Consider the following 19,512-nt stretch of genomic DNA (forward strand, 5'->3'; position numbering starts at 1 on the left):
TTATTGGTGAATTGAGGAGTCTTTTTAATCTTTTTCTTCTCCGTCTAATTGATACGAGGGTTAGGTAAACAACATGCTTGAATGTCCAAAAACTGTGTTTAAACGAGCAAAAAGCTACATAGTCCAGTAACTTTTTTTAATCAGTTTTTTAGCAGCTTGGATTATTTTGGAGCTTACAAAAAGTTTAGGTTTGCTTAATAACCACTCTTTAATAAAGTGAAAGTCATTCGTTGGAAACGCTGAAAAAAAATCTTCAGTTTTTTTTTTTCCCCCCTAAAATTCCAAAAAATCTCCTAAATTATTTTCAATTAAATTTATTATTGTTAGTTATATATATATATATATACACAGTGCCTTCTCGGATTCACATTGCCTTCTCGGCTTCTATTATCTGGATTACTTTACTCTCGCCTTCACAGACATGCCGCACTGAAAACTTATTGGAAGGTATATAAATTTTCTGTACTTTTTCTTCTCCCTGGACGGCCGGGCTGCTTTATGTTTGGTTCAAAGATACGACTGCAACCCACTTATTCTTCTATCACAAAATTTCATTCCATTTCTTAGTTTCCTCTTATATAATATGTAAATATAATGGTGCCATTGAATTCGTTATCAAAGTGGTAGCAAAACAAGCCAAGTCCGGCTAACAGTTTTTAATAAAATTACTTGCACACAATTGTTTTGTATAAATGCTTCACCAAATACTTTTAGAACTATGACATATATTGTCACTTTCTTCTCATCAACCATACTTCTTCCTCTTTATTCAATCGGCTGCTTCAAATTTTACTTACTCACATGTCTGCATGTCCATTAAGATTTTTTTTTTCTGCCTCTGAATATTCTCAATGTGTTGGTGCAGATTTTGTTGCTAGATTTCTATATTGTTTCTTATCTACGACTCTCTCAAAATTAATCGCTTATTCCTTTGCATAATTACCAAAATGTCGCTTATATCCTCCTCTTCTACTGCTGCTTCCTTGTTACATATTAACCAATTCAAGCTTTGTTATCCGATACCCTCAAACACATTCTTCCTCACACCTAAGAAATTTTGTTCCATTTGGTTGTAGTACTAAAACCATTTATATAAGTTTCTGTAACAAACCGCTAATATTTCGAACTCTGTTGCGAGAGCTTCGACATACTCAAAACTCCAGTCTTTCACCGAAGGTGCACAAATCTTTCGAGTGGGAAATCACGATGACATTGAAGATACGGGATCGCCATGGGAAGGGGCTATTATTTATAAAAGAAACCCTTCTATACTCATGTGGAATATTGCACACCTTAGAGAGGCTTGGCTTAGGAAGGCTTTCTACTGAACCTCAAGTCTAGGCTTCAGCAATGGGGTTACGCGTCACAAAATCTGTCAAAGATTATCCTCATGGGACGCCTGTTCAGATCTCGATGATATCACAAGGAAGAAGCAAAAGTTGAGGCTGAGGGAATCTAAAAACTGTCATCACCCTTGGCTGCAATAGGTACATCTTTGCCATTTCTTGTTAGTGATTCTTTTTACATCTTTGCCAATTAATTTCCATTTTTTTTTTCTCGTTTGTTTGTGTATGCTATCATGATTCCACATTATTAAATCTCACTGCTGCTTTTTGCCAATGTTTCCTTTGGTATGGCCTTTAAAATAAATGCTACCCGGTTTGAATAAAAAATCGCTTGAAAAGCTTATAATTGTTTTCAAGTGCCTATTTTTATTTGTTACTCTTCATAATATTTCGTATTTGCCATATTTGATTCTCCACATGAGAGAATGGTGATTACGGAAAAAGTAACACTGTGACTGATTTTAGATTAGAGAGGTAAAGTTGCTGTCTTGTCAAATGTCCCTTGTTGTTGAATGACCTAGCAGCACTCTTTGGTTAGATTCTAAAAGCTTACTTTTTTCCTTCTTTTTTTTTATATTGCTTTCGAAAGAATTGTTGATTATAGTTTTAAAACCGCTGTAGAAGCTAAAAAAGCAAAAAAAGGAGTGTTAAAGGAAAAGTAAATTCTGTTGCTTTTTAAAGAAAACATTTCTATCTGAATCCTAATATACATTCAGGTGTCTGTGACATTATTTCTTGAGACTTGCTATTTTAATTTATCTTGTGTTTTTTAGTGACAATTTGACCATATTTACATTTTTTAAAACAAAGGTAAGATGTAGTAATAAGGCAATTGTCAAATATATTATCTTTTGATACCTTGAAACCTTCGACATCAATTGTCAAATATACCTAATAAAAATTTAAATGATTTTGAAGTAATTTCTATACATTGGAGAGCTACCAAACCCATTTTTTGTTTGTCATCTCCCTTTTTTTCTTCTTTTGCAGCACACCTATATAATCTTTTCTGGATAATTGAGAAAGGGGTGCTCTTGGTTCTCCTAAACAAGGAAACTTGTTTGCTTCTAAAACAGTAGCAAGATGTCATCATAAGGAATGTTAATATGATCACCCATCTCAGAACTAACGTGCAAATGTACAATCGATATTCTCATCATTTGGAATTGAGTAGTTGTTAACAATCTACTTTTTTTTTTTTTTTTTTTTTTTTGGAAAATCAGCTTCAGGCATCCACTTAAAAAAGTCATCACATATCTTCTATGAAGATGGTGTTTGTTCTGATTGCAACATGTTGGTCACTTGAGATTTTTTTTGCACTATTCTGCTTGATTATATTAGTTTGATATGATGGCAACATACAGCTATGCTGCAGATCCCTCTCAACTTTGTAATTATGGCTTTTGTTTCCTCTCTCTCTCCCTCTCTTCCCTTCTCTCCCTGTTAATTTAGTACTTGGTATCTTGCTTGGTTTTGTATACGTTGCCAATTTATTTGTTTAATCCTCTTCATTTTGCTGATTAAAAAATTCTTTTTCTTTGAATAGAAGGTGATTTGTCATCTTGAATGTTTATTCGATGCTTTCCGAATAGTGACATATTTTTAATAAATACTTCAGCTTCATGTCTGTTTGGATGTGACATGGTAATGTGAATCATATATCATATAAGAGCTAGGTTCAAGTTGTTAAATGCTAACTCATTTTGGTTGGGTAAGATATTTAAGTTTTGTTTTTCCAGTGACTTCAGTGAGAATGTGTAGACAAAAGCTCTTAATAGGTATAAGAAAGTTCACTGAATGGTGCTTATTTCATACAGTGTCTGGTGCAAAAATGTGGAGAAGCTTTTAGAAGCAACCACAGCTGTTGTTTCTTTTATTTGTTACAAACATAATGCCTTTTATTTTTTGTCTTGATAATCAATTTATTACTGTATTGAAGGTGTGGTGAACCAGCTGCTGAAAGTGTATTCTCTAACTTCTCTGTCTTACTGACCGAACAACCTATTGAGGAACCGATATTATTGACATTGGACAATGTTTGGGACGGACAAACATAGTCATCTACTGGAAACATGAGGAAGATGAAGATGATGAGATTCAATTGATTGGGATGATCGGCTGTATTTTCCTCTGGAAGAAAAGAAATTGATATTTCAAAGAATATAAGGCACAGTGCATTTGGAAATTACTATAATGCGATTTGTGATCCAAAGTGCAAGGGGATATGCCTCAAATGTGGTACAAATTTAACACAGTATATGATTATTGTAGCAAAGAGCAAGTTCAAGAGCAAACTTATGGTCCCTTGGAAACTTAAGAAAACAAATGGAACGAAAGTGAGGTTGTTGGAGTGTAAAATAAGTCATAAATCTTTCAAATACATTTGTGGTTCGTATTTTACCTGTTTCTTTTAAATTTTTTATTAACATTATATTGTAATAGATATATATAGTTGAAGTAGATAACATATATAGAACAATTAAGGAACCCCTTATCTTAGTTTGTGCTTGAATTCAGTGAAAAGTTTAATCATTTAAAATGATGATATTTGTTGTCTTGCCAAGAATTTCTATCTCTGATTTCAAAGATTTAGACATGCATTTTTTGAGAAACAATTGAAACAGGAGATTTAGGACTTGAATATGATTTGTTGAGTAATATAATGCTAGAGTGAGCCTACTAGTTTCAAAAGTTATTCCTTGTATTAACTCATGAATTTGAAAACAGACTTGACTATCTTTTTGTACCTACCCATGATGTCTATCAAAACAACTCAGCTTATTTTTCCTATGCCAAATAACAATTTCATTAGAACCCAAACTTTAACCTTGCAAATAAAAAAAAAAAAAAAAAATTCCCAAATGGAACCCTAAAGGAAGAAACAGAGGCAAGGGTGAAACCAAGGAAAAAGAAATGGTCCAATGCAACTCACCAAATGTGTGGAAAAACAGGCATGTAGCTAGGATGTGTTATCATAGGTATGATAGAAATTTTTCCTGGCAGAGTTTTGGAAGGTTCAAGGTAATCAAAACTCGGTTTATGTTGTTGCTTATGAACATGGAAATGAATCAACTAGTATTGATAATGGTTTTTCTTGCCATATGCCAGTGATATATCCAATTTGGGTTAAAAGAATAAGTATAATTGATCCATTTCCAACCATTCAACAAAACACACACTCCAAAAATCAAGTAAAAATTTGACCAAATTAAAAACATAAACTAAAACACACTTACTGCAATCTGGACCAAGACAAGTAGAAATACTTCAAGCCTAAAAGATTACTCACTAACTTGAATTGATTCACTACCAAATCCCCTTACCAAGACTTGGATAAAGAATGTACACTCAAGAACACAAAAGTTCTCTCAAATAGATAAAACAAATTTCATATATTTCAAAAGCTCATTGTTAATGAAATAGTTGCCCTTATATTGGCAAATCAAAGATAAACAAGTAATTGACAATATAATAAAATAAAAATAAAACTTAATTATATTACAAGTCATTCATTCAAAAAGTAAGGCTATGCCTATTTAATACAAAGACAATATTCTCTAATTCTAGGATCTATGTCTTTAACACACTATTAGTTGAAATAAGCTTACTTCATTAAATTAAAACTTGATCAATGATCCTAATGATTTGGGCCTTAAGAATCATGCAAATAGATCTAATAAGGGTTCATGTGGATCTTCCCCTTTGGAATGAGACTTGGATTGGATTGGACCACTTCAACACTTGGACTTCTTCTTGGTGGGGTTTGAGCTTCCTTGTTGAGTTGGGTTTGGAATGTTTGGGCTGAAATGTTTGGACTCTCTCTCTCCTTAGAACTTGCTTTGGCTGAATTTCCTCCATTGCATTCCACATTCCACAATCCAAGTGTTTTAGGACTTGGAGTGAAACTCTTCAATTCAACTGAATTACAGTGTTTTAGAACTTGTAATTCTTTGTCCACTCATGTTTACAATGTTTTAAGACTTGTAAACATATCAATAGTGTTTTGAGAAGGAAACTGTAGGAGTAGACAAACTTTGAATATCACACACTATGGTAAGATGCTATACCTACTATTTCAAGATTAAATTACACTTGATATTGTTTTTGTTGTACCTTAAATTACCAAGAACCTTTTAAGTTCTTTAACTCACATCTAACAAAAAATTTCTATAGTGTTTCACGGAAAAAAACATGTTTAATCAAGGACCAGATGGAGAGAACTCTTCTCAAACGAGTGGCCAGGATGGACTGCAACAACTGCTAATTGATCCAAATTATAAACTGATGGTACTTCAGCATTTCAAAATTTTGTGATGCACATCAAAGTCTTACAAACTGACATGGGGGGAGAATTAAAGAGTTCTGTTCCTTATCTTCAAACACATGGAATCACTCAAAGACATTCTTATCCTTATTACCAGAATGGAAGAGTTGAGAGAAAATGTAGGCACCTGGTTGAGATTGGTTTAACAATTCTTGCACAAGCACAAATTCCATTAAAATTTTGGAGGGAACTTTTGTTAACTGTTGTTTATCTAATCAATAAGATGCCTACTCCTATCTTAGAAAAGTATCCTCCTTTTTAAAAAGTTTTTCACAAGAAACTTGGTTATACTTTTAGATGCTCTTGCCTACGAGCCCACAACACTCATAAATTTGCTTTTCACATTACAAAGTTCATTTTTCTTGGTTACAGCCTAAAGCATAAGGGTATTCCATGTTTCAGTCCTTCTAGTAGAACCTATCTTGCTAAAGATGTAGCTTTCAATGAGTCTTAGAGTATCCTTACTCCTTCTTAATGTCAAAATCCTCTTCCCATTCCACTTTACCTCCAGTATCTCAATTTCATTTAGTCACATACAATTATGATCTTCTTTAAGTTTCTACATCAACAAGCACTGATGACAATGCATCTCAGGTAACTCCTTCATCTCCTTCTATTAGTCCTGATGCTTATTCTAGTACTTCTCCTTCACTTATATCATCTGCTCATTTATATCACAATTTGTCAATTGCCTCTCACTTCTGATCCTACTTCATCTATTTTTTTTTCCTAATAAACCATTTCCCTTACAAGCTCGGCTGTTCTCGTTACCTGGTGGCCATCCTATGATTACTAGAGCTAAGGCTAGCATCTTTAAACCCAAGCTTTATCTCACCTCAAACACTTCCTTAATAGATTTACTAGCCACTATTTCTGATGCTCTTAGGAGTCCTCACTGGAGAAGAGCAATGGGGGAGAAATATCATGCTTTTCTCCAACATAAAACCTAGAAACTTGTTCCAAGACTCCTGATATCAAGTTGGTCGGTTGCAACTAAGTATTCAAAGTGAAATATAATCCTGATGGTAGTGTACAAAGGAAGACAAACACCTGGAGTTGATTATTTTAAGACTTTAGGTCTAGTTGTCAAGTCCATCACAGCGACTATTGTCCTTAGTCTTGCAATGATGAATTCATGGGATGTGAAACAGGTAGATGTAAACAATGTCATTCTCTAATGGAGATTTATTTGAGGCAGTGTTCATGGACCAACTTGAGGGGTTTGAAAGTGTTGAATTTCCAAGTCATGTATGCAAGTTAGAGAAAGCTCTTAGAGCTTGGTTTTATAAACTCAGAGAAGCTCTTTTACAACTCGAAATCCAATCCATCTTTGTTTATTCTTCATAAGCTTGCGTATGTAAATGATATTCTTATTACAAGGTGTAATGAGACTTTAATTTCAGAAGTGATTTCTCAAGTAAATAGCCAATTTACCTTGGATCTATAACTTACTTTCTTGGCATTGAAGCTCACAAGACATAATCCTCTCTACCCTTGTCTCAATCAAAGTATATTCAAGATGTGTTGAAGAGAACAAAAACAGAGAACTGAAAACCTTACCCTACCCCTATGATCATAGTACATAAGTTTATCAAGAATGAAGGAAAGCTCATGTCTAATACCCCATTCTATAGAAGTGTTATTAGAGCTTTACAAGACTTGAGGTAAGTTTTGTAGTAAACAGACTAAGCCAGTTTAAGCAAGAACCTTGGGGCAAGGGTGCAAGAGGATCTCAAAGGTACTATTGAGTATGGTTTAATGTTCAACATTGGAGGAAAAGCTCAAATTAAAGCATTTTCGTATGCTGACTGGGCTTGTGATATTGAAGATAGAAAATCGATTGGAGGCTTTTGTATTATGTTTGGTGGAAATCCTATATGTTGGAGTTCAAGAAAACAAAAAACAATAGCCAGATCTAGTAATGAAAGTCATTGCCCAAACTAGAATAGAGATTTCTTGGATTATCTCACTCTTGGAGGAACTTAAAGTTGAACACCAATAATTTGGTGTGACAACAAGAGTGCTTAAATCTTGTCTTTCATGGAGCAATTAGAAAATTCAAGTTAGTTGTGTTCCTTCTAAGGACCAAACAACCAACATTTTAACCAAGCCTCTTACAGTTGAGAATTTTGAATTCCTAATAAGCAAGCTTAATGTCTATCCTAGGAAATTAAGCAGCCTAAGGGGGTGTGTGAGAAATAGAATATTACAGTTATACCCCATTAAGAGAAAAGAATGAATAGAATAAATGAAACTACTTAGCATTACTCTTTGGTGGAGACACCAAATATGAAAAGTACAATCAATCAAGAAATGCCAAAAGGGCATGTTTACTTTTGCTCTTTACATACTTGAGCCACATTTTGAGCTCCCAAAATGGGGGAATCGAATTCGTCCCAAGTTTGGGAGGAATGGGTAGGGAAAGGGAGAAATTCCATCATTGCCCCTGTTTTAATTTTTTTCTCCATTTAACCCTTAAAACAATTTGTTCAAAATTCCATCACTGAATAAGAAAGAGTGAAACAATCGAGATGAACTTAGGACTGTTTTCCTTATTTAAGAGTTTTGAACTTAGGAATCTCATGTTAGCTTCAGAAATTTGACCTAATCAATCTAATTCCACCAACCAAAAAAAAAAAAAGAAAAACCGCTTCACAATCTTTCCTGTGCCAAAAAGACTCCTTTTTTGCCTTAATTTTGCAATATTATTGGCAAGTAAGAATCATAATAATATCTTAGTATAGCTACACAGTTAGTGTAACAACCTTTGCCCTAACCACCAGGACACGCCCCTGATCAGTTCCTTCTTCTGTTTGTAAGGAGAAAAAATAAAATAAAATTATCAATGAACAATACAAATTTAATGGCTTAAATAAAAAGAAGCCAAAAAATCCTACCCAACCATGAATTTCCAAATTTTGATGTATGTGGGATTTGATCCCAAAAAATCCCTGCCGCCGATACTACATTCCTCTGCCGAAAATTATAAATCCACATCATGAAACACCAGTAACAAGAAAAATAGAATCCACGATGTGAGCCATCTCTCTTGAGTACTGAGTTTGTACCGTCCAAGCCTGCAGAAAGAACCAAGAAATTTTGCTTAGAATGTCTCAAAGCTTAAGATGATAAATCTAATGAAAACAAAAATATGTCAAATAAAATAAGTTTTAAGTTGGATCTTAGCTTGGAAAGTATATGTAATTTTTTGTTTCTCCACTTCGCCTCATTTCAAATCTAGATGCACTGCCCAGTGCAGTTGCACGGCATAGTATATTCACCAATAAAATAAATGCATGGAGTGACAACAAAATTAATCGCAATCTTGAGATGAAATTTCCAAGGTGTCAACCATAGCTTGCATCACATAATGACTGAAGTCTCCTAGTACTTTTGCAGCAAGCCATTGATCGGAACCAACAAAATTTTGAAATGGGCAAAACAAAATTAAAGTATCAAGCCTTAGTAATGATTTTGTGAAACTAAATTTTAATGTAGTTCTGTCACACACAGAGAGACTGAGCAACCAGCCACCATTTTTAAAATTACAGCAATGCTTCTCCCTGAGAGAAAAACACGTAAGAAAGAATTAAATTGTAAGAGCATATTCCTATAAAATCTTGTCAGTTTGCTATTTAATACTAAGGAAAGGATACACGAAATGCTATACATCTAGAGAAATCAAGCAAAACAAAAGTGTCCATAGTTGTGTACCATCAATAGGTGAATGCTATTACTTGTAACAAAAAACTTCAAAGCATGCAACTGTAATCATAATTAAAAGGAAAACTAGAAGTAGGAGTAAAGATGGTTTCCGAGAAATACTTGGCCAAACGGAAGTGCAAGAAAAAAGCACAGGTCATTTCAAGGATTGAAGAAACTTGCGCCACTCATATTGATAGCAATTAGCACTAATATACTTGTTACTACAGCAAGCCAAAGTAGAGACGATCCTGAAAGACATCACGTTTAATATCAATAAATATTATTAATGCAAAAAATTTAAAATTAAAAAAAAAAAAAAAAAAAAAAAAAAACCTCATACAGGTTTTCAAATATTATAGCTTAAATATACATAAACATATACACTCAACTTATTAAAAACAAACTACCTCCAGAAGCTGCATCTGAATCTGATGTCACAGATTCAGCATTAGGACCACGTGACCTCAATATCGTAGACCCTTTCCTTGAGGTATCATCCAAAGTTTTGTTATTTCCAGTTTCAGATGAAACTATTCCTTGAAATTCCTCACTCACAATCAAAGCGGCTAGAACATCCATAAATGACTCCTTATCGGTTTCCTTTGAAAAATCTCTTTCACCTGGCACATAAGAAGCATCTAAATCATCAGAATCAGAGAACTCATCATCATCTGACGCATCTGCATCAATGGATACTGCTCCAGTTGTGTCATCTTCTTCATCCTCAACATATGCTTTATATGTAAGTCGAAGTAATAACTCTCCGGAAGACCCCCTGCCGAACAATCCCCAACCTCCTCGCAGAACCACAATTCTGTCTGTTGGTACAGTGTCTTGAAGAGAGCCCAGATCAACCTAAAATGGTATCGCATTAAGAAGCTGTTTATAAAGGTAAATTAATCATTTATATGTGAAAGAAATTCAACAAAGCTTCCAAATTATAAAATGAACGAGTTTTAACTTTAATCAACCATCCACATGAAGTCACTGATGCAACTAATAAAAAAAAAAAAAAGCAGAAGTATTGTGCAAAATTCCCAATATCTTAACTAGAAATAAACTTAGCTTATATTCCGCTGGCCTCATCACCCTCAACATAATTTTGATATGTATTCCCAATTTAACGTTCTCACAAAAAAAATGAAGGAACTGAACCATGCATTGTATTCTCAAAATGTAGTCACAAAAAGATAAAGGAACGCAGTTACAGATCATGTAAAATTAAGTTAAGATGCAACCCACCTGATGTCCACATCTACAGAAGAAATCTCAGATTATAAGGTATGAAAAGCCTTTACCCAATAGCAAAGATGAGCACAATGGAATTATTTACTAAAGAATTGTAAAGATCTTAGAAATGTTTCTTAATTACATTTCAAGCAGAGCAATATAAATCAAGAATGTCCATGTAACAGAAGTACTTGGTGGCTAAATTAAAACAAAGGACACTAACATAAAATTTAAAGTTACATACATTTCACAATGTAAGGTGTAATAATTTAACCATATAAGCTGAAGATAATTTACCACACCCAGCAGTAGTGGTTTACAGTTCGCCTGACATTGAAGTCATCAAAGTTGATTGGTTTGGTTAAAATATGCCTGTTTTGGATTTAACCCAATTTTAAATGACCAACCACTGAGATGTGGTATTAGAAAATTTCATGAAAACTTGATGTTTCCAACGTGAAAATTGTGAATGCAATATTGCTAGTAGTATAATAATTAAATATATCAATTTAACTATAAATGTCCATTTATCAGTTCGGTTAAGTTTTAAAATTTATAAACCACTGAAATTTATTTCTGATGTATGATTAAACCTAAGAAGTTTATCTATTCCACTTGTAGCCATATTGGATAATTATAAATTAAAGGAATAGAAGTATATTCGGCGAACGAGCAAGAGAACCAAGTGGGCTGTGGTGACGCCAGCATTTACACCTATTTGTATCTATTAAGTATCAATCTGCTGGTTTCTCTGATCACAATCTGTCTTCTATATTCCACAGTATCTTATGCCACAAACATCCCAGTGATGTCATCAGAAGATTGAGAAAAATTCTTACTATTTTTTCTCTTTCTCTAGAAATAACTCATTGATGAGAGTAGCATTGAACTCACAAGCACAGACTCAACAAATAACTCATGGCTATTAGGCAATTGGCTACTGGTTACTCGTACTAAATGAATAAAAGAAAATGTGAAAATTGAGTCAAATATATAGCTCATTGGCAAAGGAGTTTCATGCACCCAACCACAATTGGAGGACAATGCTTTCTGTAATAGTCATCTATGTAGGTTTTTCCAGGACAAGAATGTTTACTAACTTGAGCTGCTATGTAGAGATATAAGTACTCTACAGAAGAATTGAAATCAAAATTTTGCTCTAATGCAAAGAACTCCCACTGAGTATGTACGACAACCTAGTATGTCACAGAACCATGCCATGATAATAAAAATTTCAACAAAAATTCAACAAGTCTCCATTCAATCTATGTACAGTACAGAAAATAAAAAAATTAGAAAAAAAAAAAAATAACATTTATGTTATTTTACCTCTCCTGTACCGATTGTCCAATCTGTAAAACCAAGAGAATCCTTCACTTGGACGTATAATTTTTGTTTTCTAGGGTTTGCAACAAGCAAATGAAAATCCTGTCAACAGTCACAAAAACACAATTACTTGAAGAAGTCTCACAGCAGAAAAATATACATCCGTTTAATGCATGCTGATGATTGAAGATTTAGATTAGATGAAATACACAGAAGAAGCAAATTACCTGGTTCCATATTGGCTCACCAGGTGACCCAATGACAGTTGTCTGACTGTTCTTTTTACTGCGTATAATTTGATCACCCAAGCTCAGAACAACATATGGATCTGTTTTGCCTGAAATAAGAAAAAGGAACCAGTAAAAATATAATATCTGAAACAGATTTAAATAAAACCGATATATATAACTCATTCACATTCAGTGAACAAAGGGACACTGTGTTTTGATAGAGATTGAATGCTAACACAGAGGATCAAGAATATATGTGAGCTTATTTTTAATTTTCAGAATCGTCCATAGATCCATCACTAAGTAATTATATATACCAATGAAGATGTACATGATTACTTTTCAAAAAATTAAGAAACCATGCAATTTAATAAAGGTAGAGATGGACTTGTACAAAAATTGTCAGGCATGGAAATCTTTACGTGGGTGAACTTTTCAACAAAGCTAGTGGTGGTTTAAAATGAGTTTGCATGGAAATATAGAAGAGAGAAGAATTTACAGGATTAATAGTGCATATAGTCAATCGAAAACATATAAAATTTACAAGCTAAAATGTCACATAGGTATCATATCTATAACCAAAACTATAAAAGCAAAAGTTATTTTTACCGTAAACATAAAAAAGTTTCCGAGCATCAACAAGGGTCACTGATAGTTCTCCAACAAAATCCTTGTTGCCTTCTTGCATTTCTCCTGATTTGAGATCATTAGGAACAGGGCCAACTGCTTTTCCTTTCTGGAAATCTAAAACAATCTTCTTTGGACGTACAAATAATCGAGGCAAATCCTCTGTGAGCAGTTTAGTCAAAAACCTAAAAAGGTGCAGCCAAGCACTTGGTCATCCATGTGAGACTAATATATTCTTCTAAATAATAAGAATCCATAAAATAAAAAGAAGTAGAAGTAGAAGAGGCATTCAAACTTACAAGATACAAAAATAAAAAATTCAAGAACACTTGGCCTGTTTGGTAAAGTTTTGCATAATCACTTTTTTATAAAACTCTCCCATAAGAGGAAAATGCAAAATTCGATTTTAAACTTCTAACTTCCATACATATTTAGCATCATATCCTAAAAACTGTTCTAAGAGGGAAATGTATAAGTGAATTTTATGTTTTCTGACTTCCATATATCTTGCTGATTTAATTCTCTTTCACTGTTGCTTGATGATTTCTCTTTTATGGGGCGGAATATAATGGATAAGGGATTCTTTTGGCATCCTCTCATATAAATCTTAATTTTATTGATTGGTGAATGGTTCCTTGACTCCGCTTCTTGAGCCAGCTTGTAGTATTTTGAAGGGAAGAGCGCTCAAGCAAAATTCAACTCCTAGATTGGACAATAGCACATGGTAACTTTTTTTTTTGGTAGGTAGGAAAAAGTACAAGGTGACTTTTAATTCTGAGAGTAAATCCAGTGTAAAAGGCCAAATATTTGTTTCTTTCCCTGTTGGTGTCTGACATGTAAAAGGCATATAAAGTTACCAAAAGACAAAAAACTTAAGCTGATATGTAACCTATTGCCATTTCAACCATTAACATGCCCTCTCATGTGTGAAATACTTTAATTCAACACAACAAGCACGATCTTAACCACAACAACATGCACAGCTTATGATAATTAATGCAATAGAGGGATTTAGATAGTAGACCACTTGATTAGCTTGGTTTTGATAGCATATTACCACAGAAGCCACAAGTTTCAGATGATAGATTAGGTCCCAACAATAACATTTGCACTATAATAAAGGTGAAACGCAGAATACAGATAATCTGTATTCATTTTGTTCTATGGCTTTTAAATGCAACACAATATGTTTTGAACTAATAATCTCTCTTGTTATAGGATACTGTGTTTCATTGCTCTCACAGGATTTTATGCCTTTGGAGAAGGTAGGAAAGGGACGAATTTTTGGAATTGTGGTCAGTTAACTCTTAGGGTGGTTTTTTAGGAGAGGAATAAGAATATTTTCAAAGAAGTTATGTAGTAAGAGATTGAATTTTATGTAGGTAATCGACTGCTCAATTTGCTGTGGTGTCACTTTTAAATAAATCAAGGATATTCCTTTCCTTTTAAAAAGTGGAAATCGTTTACCAATTTTCTCTAACTGTTTTTTCTATCTTGGTGGACTGTTTGGCCACTTACTTGTATTCTTTTTTCAGTAAATATGGTTTCTAGTTTCTGATTTTAAACAATTGTTATCTAGAAACTACAATATTTGATACAAAATTTGACTTATTCAACTAATGTGGTCTCATGTCTAAAAACTAGTAATAATGTGTGCCAGATGAAGTCATTTGTAATTATGGATAGTACTATGTCTATTCTCTTACAACCTTAAGGCTGGGCTAACTGGTAAAAGCCCTTGGATACAACTAAAAGGTCAACAATTAAAATCCCCTTCCCGTCACCTACTTGGGCCACATTATATTGTCTTTATTAAGCCCATGAAAGATGCAAAACAGATTTCAAACCACTAAGAGAAATAATGCCCATAAAAATGTAAAAATATTCCTAAAATACTACTAAACATCAAACTAATTGCATTCACAAAAGAAACATGCATCAACTTAAAATTGGCAGAAATAAACCCCACTTACATTGACAGAACAGGAATTGCTGGAACGCCCAATGCACCATCAACAGAAGATAAGAAAACATGAGTCAGTATCTTCGAATGTCAGCTAGCTTAGCTCTAAATAATTGTTTAAAGAAAAATAAATAAATTTTGCATGTAAACACAATAACAAACCATATCTAATTCAAAAATAAGTGAGTAGGTGTCTGTGTGTGCAAGAAATCAGCTCTTGAAATCACCCAAAGCAAAAAAGATGCAATGAAAATCATGAGATAGATGAACAGGTCCCAAGAAGAATAGATGTTGGGTAATTTCCAGCAAGTTCTATGTTTCTTTCAACTATGTTTTCATAGATCACTAGGCTGTGCAATCTGTACACGAGAATATCCAGTTAATTAAATTTACAGAAAAACAAGCATTGTTCACCTTTAAAGTATTCACTTTTGATGCTTCAAAGTTCTTTTGCTATCTAGTGGTGGAAAAATCAATAAGAGTGAATCCAGAGCTCAGTTCGTATTGTCCAAGCCTTAAACCATAATGAGAATTTCATTAACTCATGCTAGGCTCAAACAACTACTTCAGTTACAACAATGTGATAAATTCTAAGTTATACTTTAACCTTAACACAACCCTTAGTCTCGCTCTCCATCTCTCTTTTTAGATCCAAATGAGCCCAATTTCCCAAGACCTAATGAAACTGACATCCTTCTCCTAATTCAAGTCCAAAATTTTTAAGACAGATTTTAACTATTTCACAAGCTAAAACCCTTAATGACTAATCAATAATTCATTATCATATCTCATTTGGTCCAAATATTGCACCAATAATATCTCCAAAAGAGAAAAGAAACCATCTATGGGTCTTGCCTATCTATACAAGTAAAACACCTGAATCATCCTCATGTCTTTTCACTGAAGCCAAGAGACTCTCCAGATCATCCCCATTTTCGTAATTTTGTCCCAGTAGATGACTTTAAAGAAAAAAATTCCTTACCTTCTACTGCATCTACTAATTTGCATTTTAACACAAATTTCTTCTGCATGAACATTTTCTTTCATGTTAAAAATTGAAGAAAAAGGTAAAACAAGACAAACACCATAAGAAAATTAAAAAAAGACAAGAGGAAAGACAAGACACACAGTAATTAAAATAAATCCATATAGAAGAACTAAAGCAAAAATAACCTGAGAACAATCAAATCTGGAACCAAGCAAAACTTGATTAATTATTGAAAGGTTCACCAACACCTTTGATTACAGCCTCCATATTGCTAGGACTACTTGAGGTTATTCATACAACAAGGTGCAGGCCTTTAACTGATGACTAAATTGAGAAGAGTGGCGAACAGAGATTTAATTGGAATTTAAGTAGATTGTTTATGGAACAATTAAATTCACATTGATCAGTATGACACCTAAAAATATCCTTCTTCCAGAGGCCCTTTGTCAGTTCAGTTGCCATTCAAGCTCACACAAAATTCAAGTTATATTCACCTCTCAAATATTTGTGAGCCAAGCTCAAGCTCAAGCTCATGCTGAGTGTGTATTTAACTGACATGGGCAGAACTGACATATCTGGTTATGGCCTGCTTACTTCCAGACTAGAGAGTAATCTACTAACTCATCTTTCCCAATTACAATTGATTCCAAAACCAATATATGTTTCCTGAAGACGAGGGCTAGCTAAAAGTGTGCAAAATCTTTAATGAAGACAGCATAATCATTATGTAAATGATAAACAACTTAAGATTAAATATCTTCCTAGAATTTATCTTGTTTAATATTTGTTTCCTGACATCAAATTCACTACTAATTATTGTTAAGAATCTCATCCAACCCACAAAATATGTAGAAAAAACTATTAGAGTAACTTTACTGCATAAAAAGTGAAAAATGCCATAAACTTCTGAAGGTCATCAATGTGCCATACCCATTAAATTAAACAAGCGGAATGGTGACAACTCAAATTTGATCTTGGGAAGCGAAACAAAAGCCCATGAAACAGCTCCCACCCAAGGCTCTGTTGGTATCAATCGCAGTTTAACCCATAGTTCCCCATCGATGTCAAAATCCCGCACACCAACCGGCACAGCAATGGGGATAATACCAAATTTTAGAGAAAGCATTAACAGCATGCGAGCACCACCAGTATAACGAAGGCCTATTTGGTACCTACATAAGATAAAAGCAAATAGAAACCAATTAAATTCATTACTTCACTGCTAAATCAAATTTTGGCACACAAAAACCGAAAAAATGGCCCCACAACAAGGAGATTACAACTCGCTCTGTAATTTGAAGTTTTTTATCTAATAACAAGAATTTAATCTCTACACACAAGCCAAACTTAAAGAAACAATAAAATAAAGTGAACCATGACATACTTTGGAAAGTTTGCACTCAAACACTATGATAAAAATGGCACTGACTTTTCTCGCGAGGAACCTAGAAGGGCTCTAAGCTCAATTACTTTTCTTATTTTTCAATCCTTTTGTTATGTTTTGTATAGTTTTCACCCATAGGCAACATAAATAGCCTTGATTTCACCCTTAAAACGCATTTTAGACCAGAAAAGTTGTCAACCATTATACATTACCTTATCCTTAATCAACCATTTAATTTGAAACTTAGCATGATGTTCATGCCTTCATTAGGCACTAAATCTAACCACGGGATACATTACAATCGTGGTATGCATTGGATCCATAAGTTTAATCAAACCCGACGAATTCCCTTTTCGTAGTTCCTTCTGTACAATTTAGCTACACCATATATAAAGAAATAAAGCGCCCATATTGCTCACAAAACAACGGATGCATTAAGTAAATATAATTAACTTACTGCAAATCATTAACACGACGTGAAGTCCTACGCTCAACATTTCTGACAGACAATGGCTCATCTCCTAATGAGAACTGCTTAATCTCAACTCTTTCAACATAATCAGGCTTCTTTAAATTATCAATAACTGGCTGCAACAACCCGATTATCCAATTCTCAATACCACCTCTATAAACCTTCCACAACTTTCCCAACACCATGTTCACCCATTCCACCGATTCTTTTCTCATCAAATCCTTCTCCAAAAACAACGAAAAGCTAGTAGGAACCTGAGGCCATGCCCCACCACGAAGCTTCTCATCATTTCTCAATTTGTTGTTCCTCTTTCTTGAAGTCCACACTTTATCGAAAATTACCCCAACAAAGAAAAAGAAAACAAATAAACCGACTATGTTTCGATTAATTGGAGGCGATGGAATTGGATGAATTACTCCTAATTGAGTTCTTAGTTTATTCACAATAGGATCTTCTTGAAAATTGGTGAAATTTGAACCCATTTGGATGGTTGAGGAAGTTTCTTCTGACTTCAATTCGTCTGAAATTTGTTTAGCCACATAGTTTCTGGTGCCTCGTCTCGTTGAATTGGCGAATTCAACACTCAAACTACTGCTACTGCTATCAGCGGGGATTAAACACGCGCGAAAACTGAATATTCTGGAGAAATTCTTTTTTCTTCTTCGTTTGGAGAAAGGAAAGTTTAGAATTTGATTAGTGAAAGTTTGACATGGACAAAGTTGAGGGATAATAATTGTCTTCTGCGAGAAATTGAAACTCGCAGAAGAGGAAGGCGATTGCAGAATCATTTATTATTAAAACAAAATCAAAGCCTCCTTCACAATTGAAATAGTATCAGTAAACGCATTTTTGTTTTTTCTAAATAATTGTCAACCTGGAGGACTGAATTGGAGAGAAGTTGAAAAGTCCATAAAAAAAATGGAATTGGAAATTGAAATGGAAGAGTGGAGGATATGGGAAAGAGAGAGAGAGGATGGAAGAAATTCAAAAATAATGAAAAGAAGAAGAAGATACAGAGAGAGTAGAGAGGGAAAGAGAAAATTGAGTTGAGTTTGTGTGATGGAGTAATTGGGTGAGGATTAAGTGTAGTGTGTTTGGAGTAAGTTTCACGTGGGTCGGAGCCGACGCGGAGTTTCAATAATTTATGAGAATTTCCACCCATCGTCCCTCAACTCTTAAATATTTCTAATCGACCTCAACTACTTTGAGAGATACCTATTCACTATTCAGGGTCCATATGAGAAATGAAAAAATTAATCTTCGATACCATATTCTGTAATGTTAGAAAAATCGAAGCATCTCTCCCTAATACATACTTGATTGGTTTAAGATGATCCTTGTTACGTTGTAATAAAATTATTTATAATATTGAAACATTATTTGTTTATTTCATAATTATTGAAACTATCTTAAAATGTCAAATTTAAAATTAAATTAATAATTATTGACCTATTTATGTGATGATAAATAAAAGATATGATTACTGTCAAAAGCATATTATTGTGGTGTTAATGATGTATAATGTTTGAATGATTTTTTTTTTTTTTTTTAATATTGAGCAATATTTTGCAAAATGGGAGATGTTTGAGAGTTCTGTCAAATATGAGGGGATATTTTTAGTTTTCTTAGAATATTTGTATTCCCAAAATTTACCATAAATCCCTAAACACATCCACGCTGGATAGTGGACACACCGTAGCCTATCAAAACCACTAATTACCTCCAACTTGAAACATCGTCCGCCTCAAAACAATCTAAGAAATTCAGTTAAAGGACCCACTCACCCAATCCAACCTACCGACCTCGTTAAAATTGTACATTATAATAAAAGTGATTATTACAAATGTCACTCAGATATAAGGAGTATTTTAAATGAGCCAAATTTTAAAGATTAAGCTATGTTAAGTCAAAAGCTTT

At 33.7% G+C, this 19,512-nt stretch overlaps 1 protein-coding gene and 1 pseudogene across 1 annotated transcript; one reads left to right on the forward strand and one right to left on the reverse strand.

Moving 5' to 3' along the window:
* Positions 1–947: 947 nt before the first annotated feature.
* LOC116131696 lies at positions 948–6,375 on the forward strand (annotated as a pseudogene).
* A 2,192-nt stretch (positions 6,376–8,567) lies between these two features.
* Positions 8,568–18,652, reverse strand: LOC116131700 (tricalbin-3-like). The gene is made up of 9 exons (XM_031417365.1): positions 17,581–18,652; positions 16,670–16,911; positions 14,762–14,780; positions 12,771–12,973; positions 12,159–12,268; positions 11,935–12,033; positions 9,783–10,230; positions 9,496–9,623; positions 8,568–8,747 (listed from the first exon to the last, which is right to left on the reverse strand). The coding sequence occupies exons 1-8, from the start codon at positions 18,381–18,383 to the stop codon at positions 9,535–9,537; spliced, it is 2,013 nt and encodes a 670-aa protein (XP_031273225.1). The 5' UTR covers positions 18,384–18,652; the 3' UTR covers positions 8,568–8,747; positions 9,496–9,534.
* Positions 18,653–19,512: the final 860 nt, after the last annotated feature.

This window comes from Pistacia vera, unplaced genomic scaffold, assembly GCF_008641045.1.
Source record: "Pistacia vera cultivar Batoury unplaced genomic scaffold, PisVer_v2 Contig239, whole genome shotgun sequence".
In the NCBI taxonomy this organism is placed as follows: domain Eukaryota; kingdom Viridiplantae; phylum Streptophyta; class Magnoliopsida; order Sapindales; family Anacardiaceae; genus Pistacia; species Pistacia vera.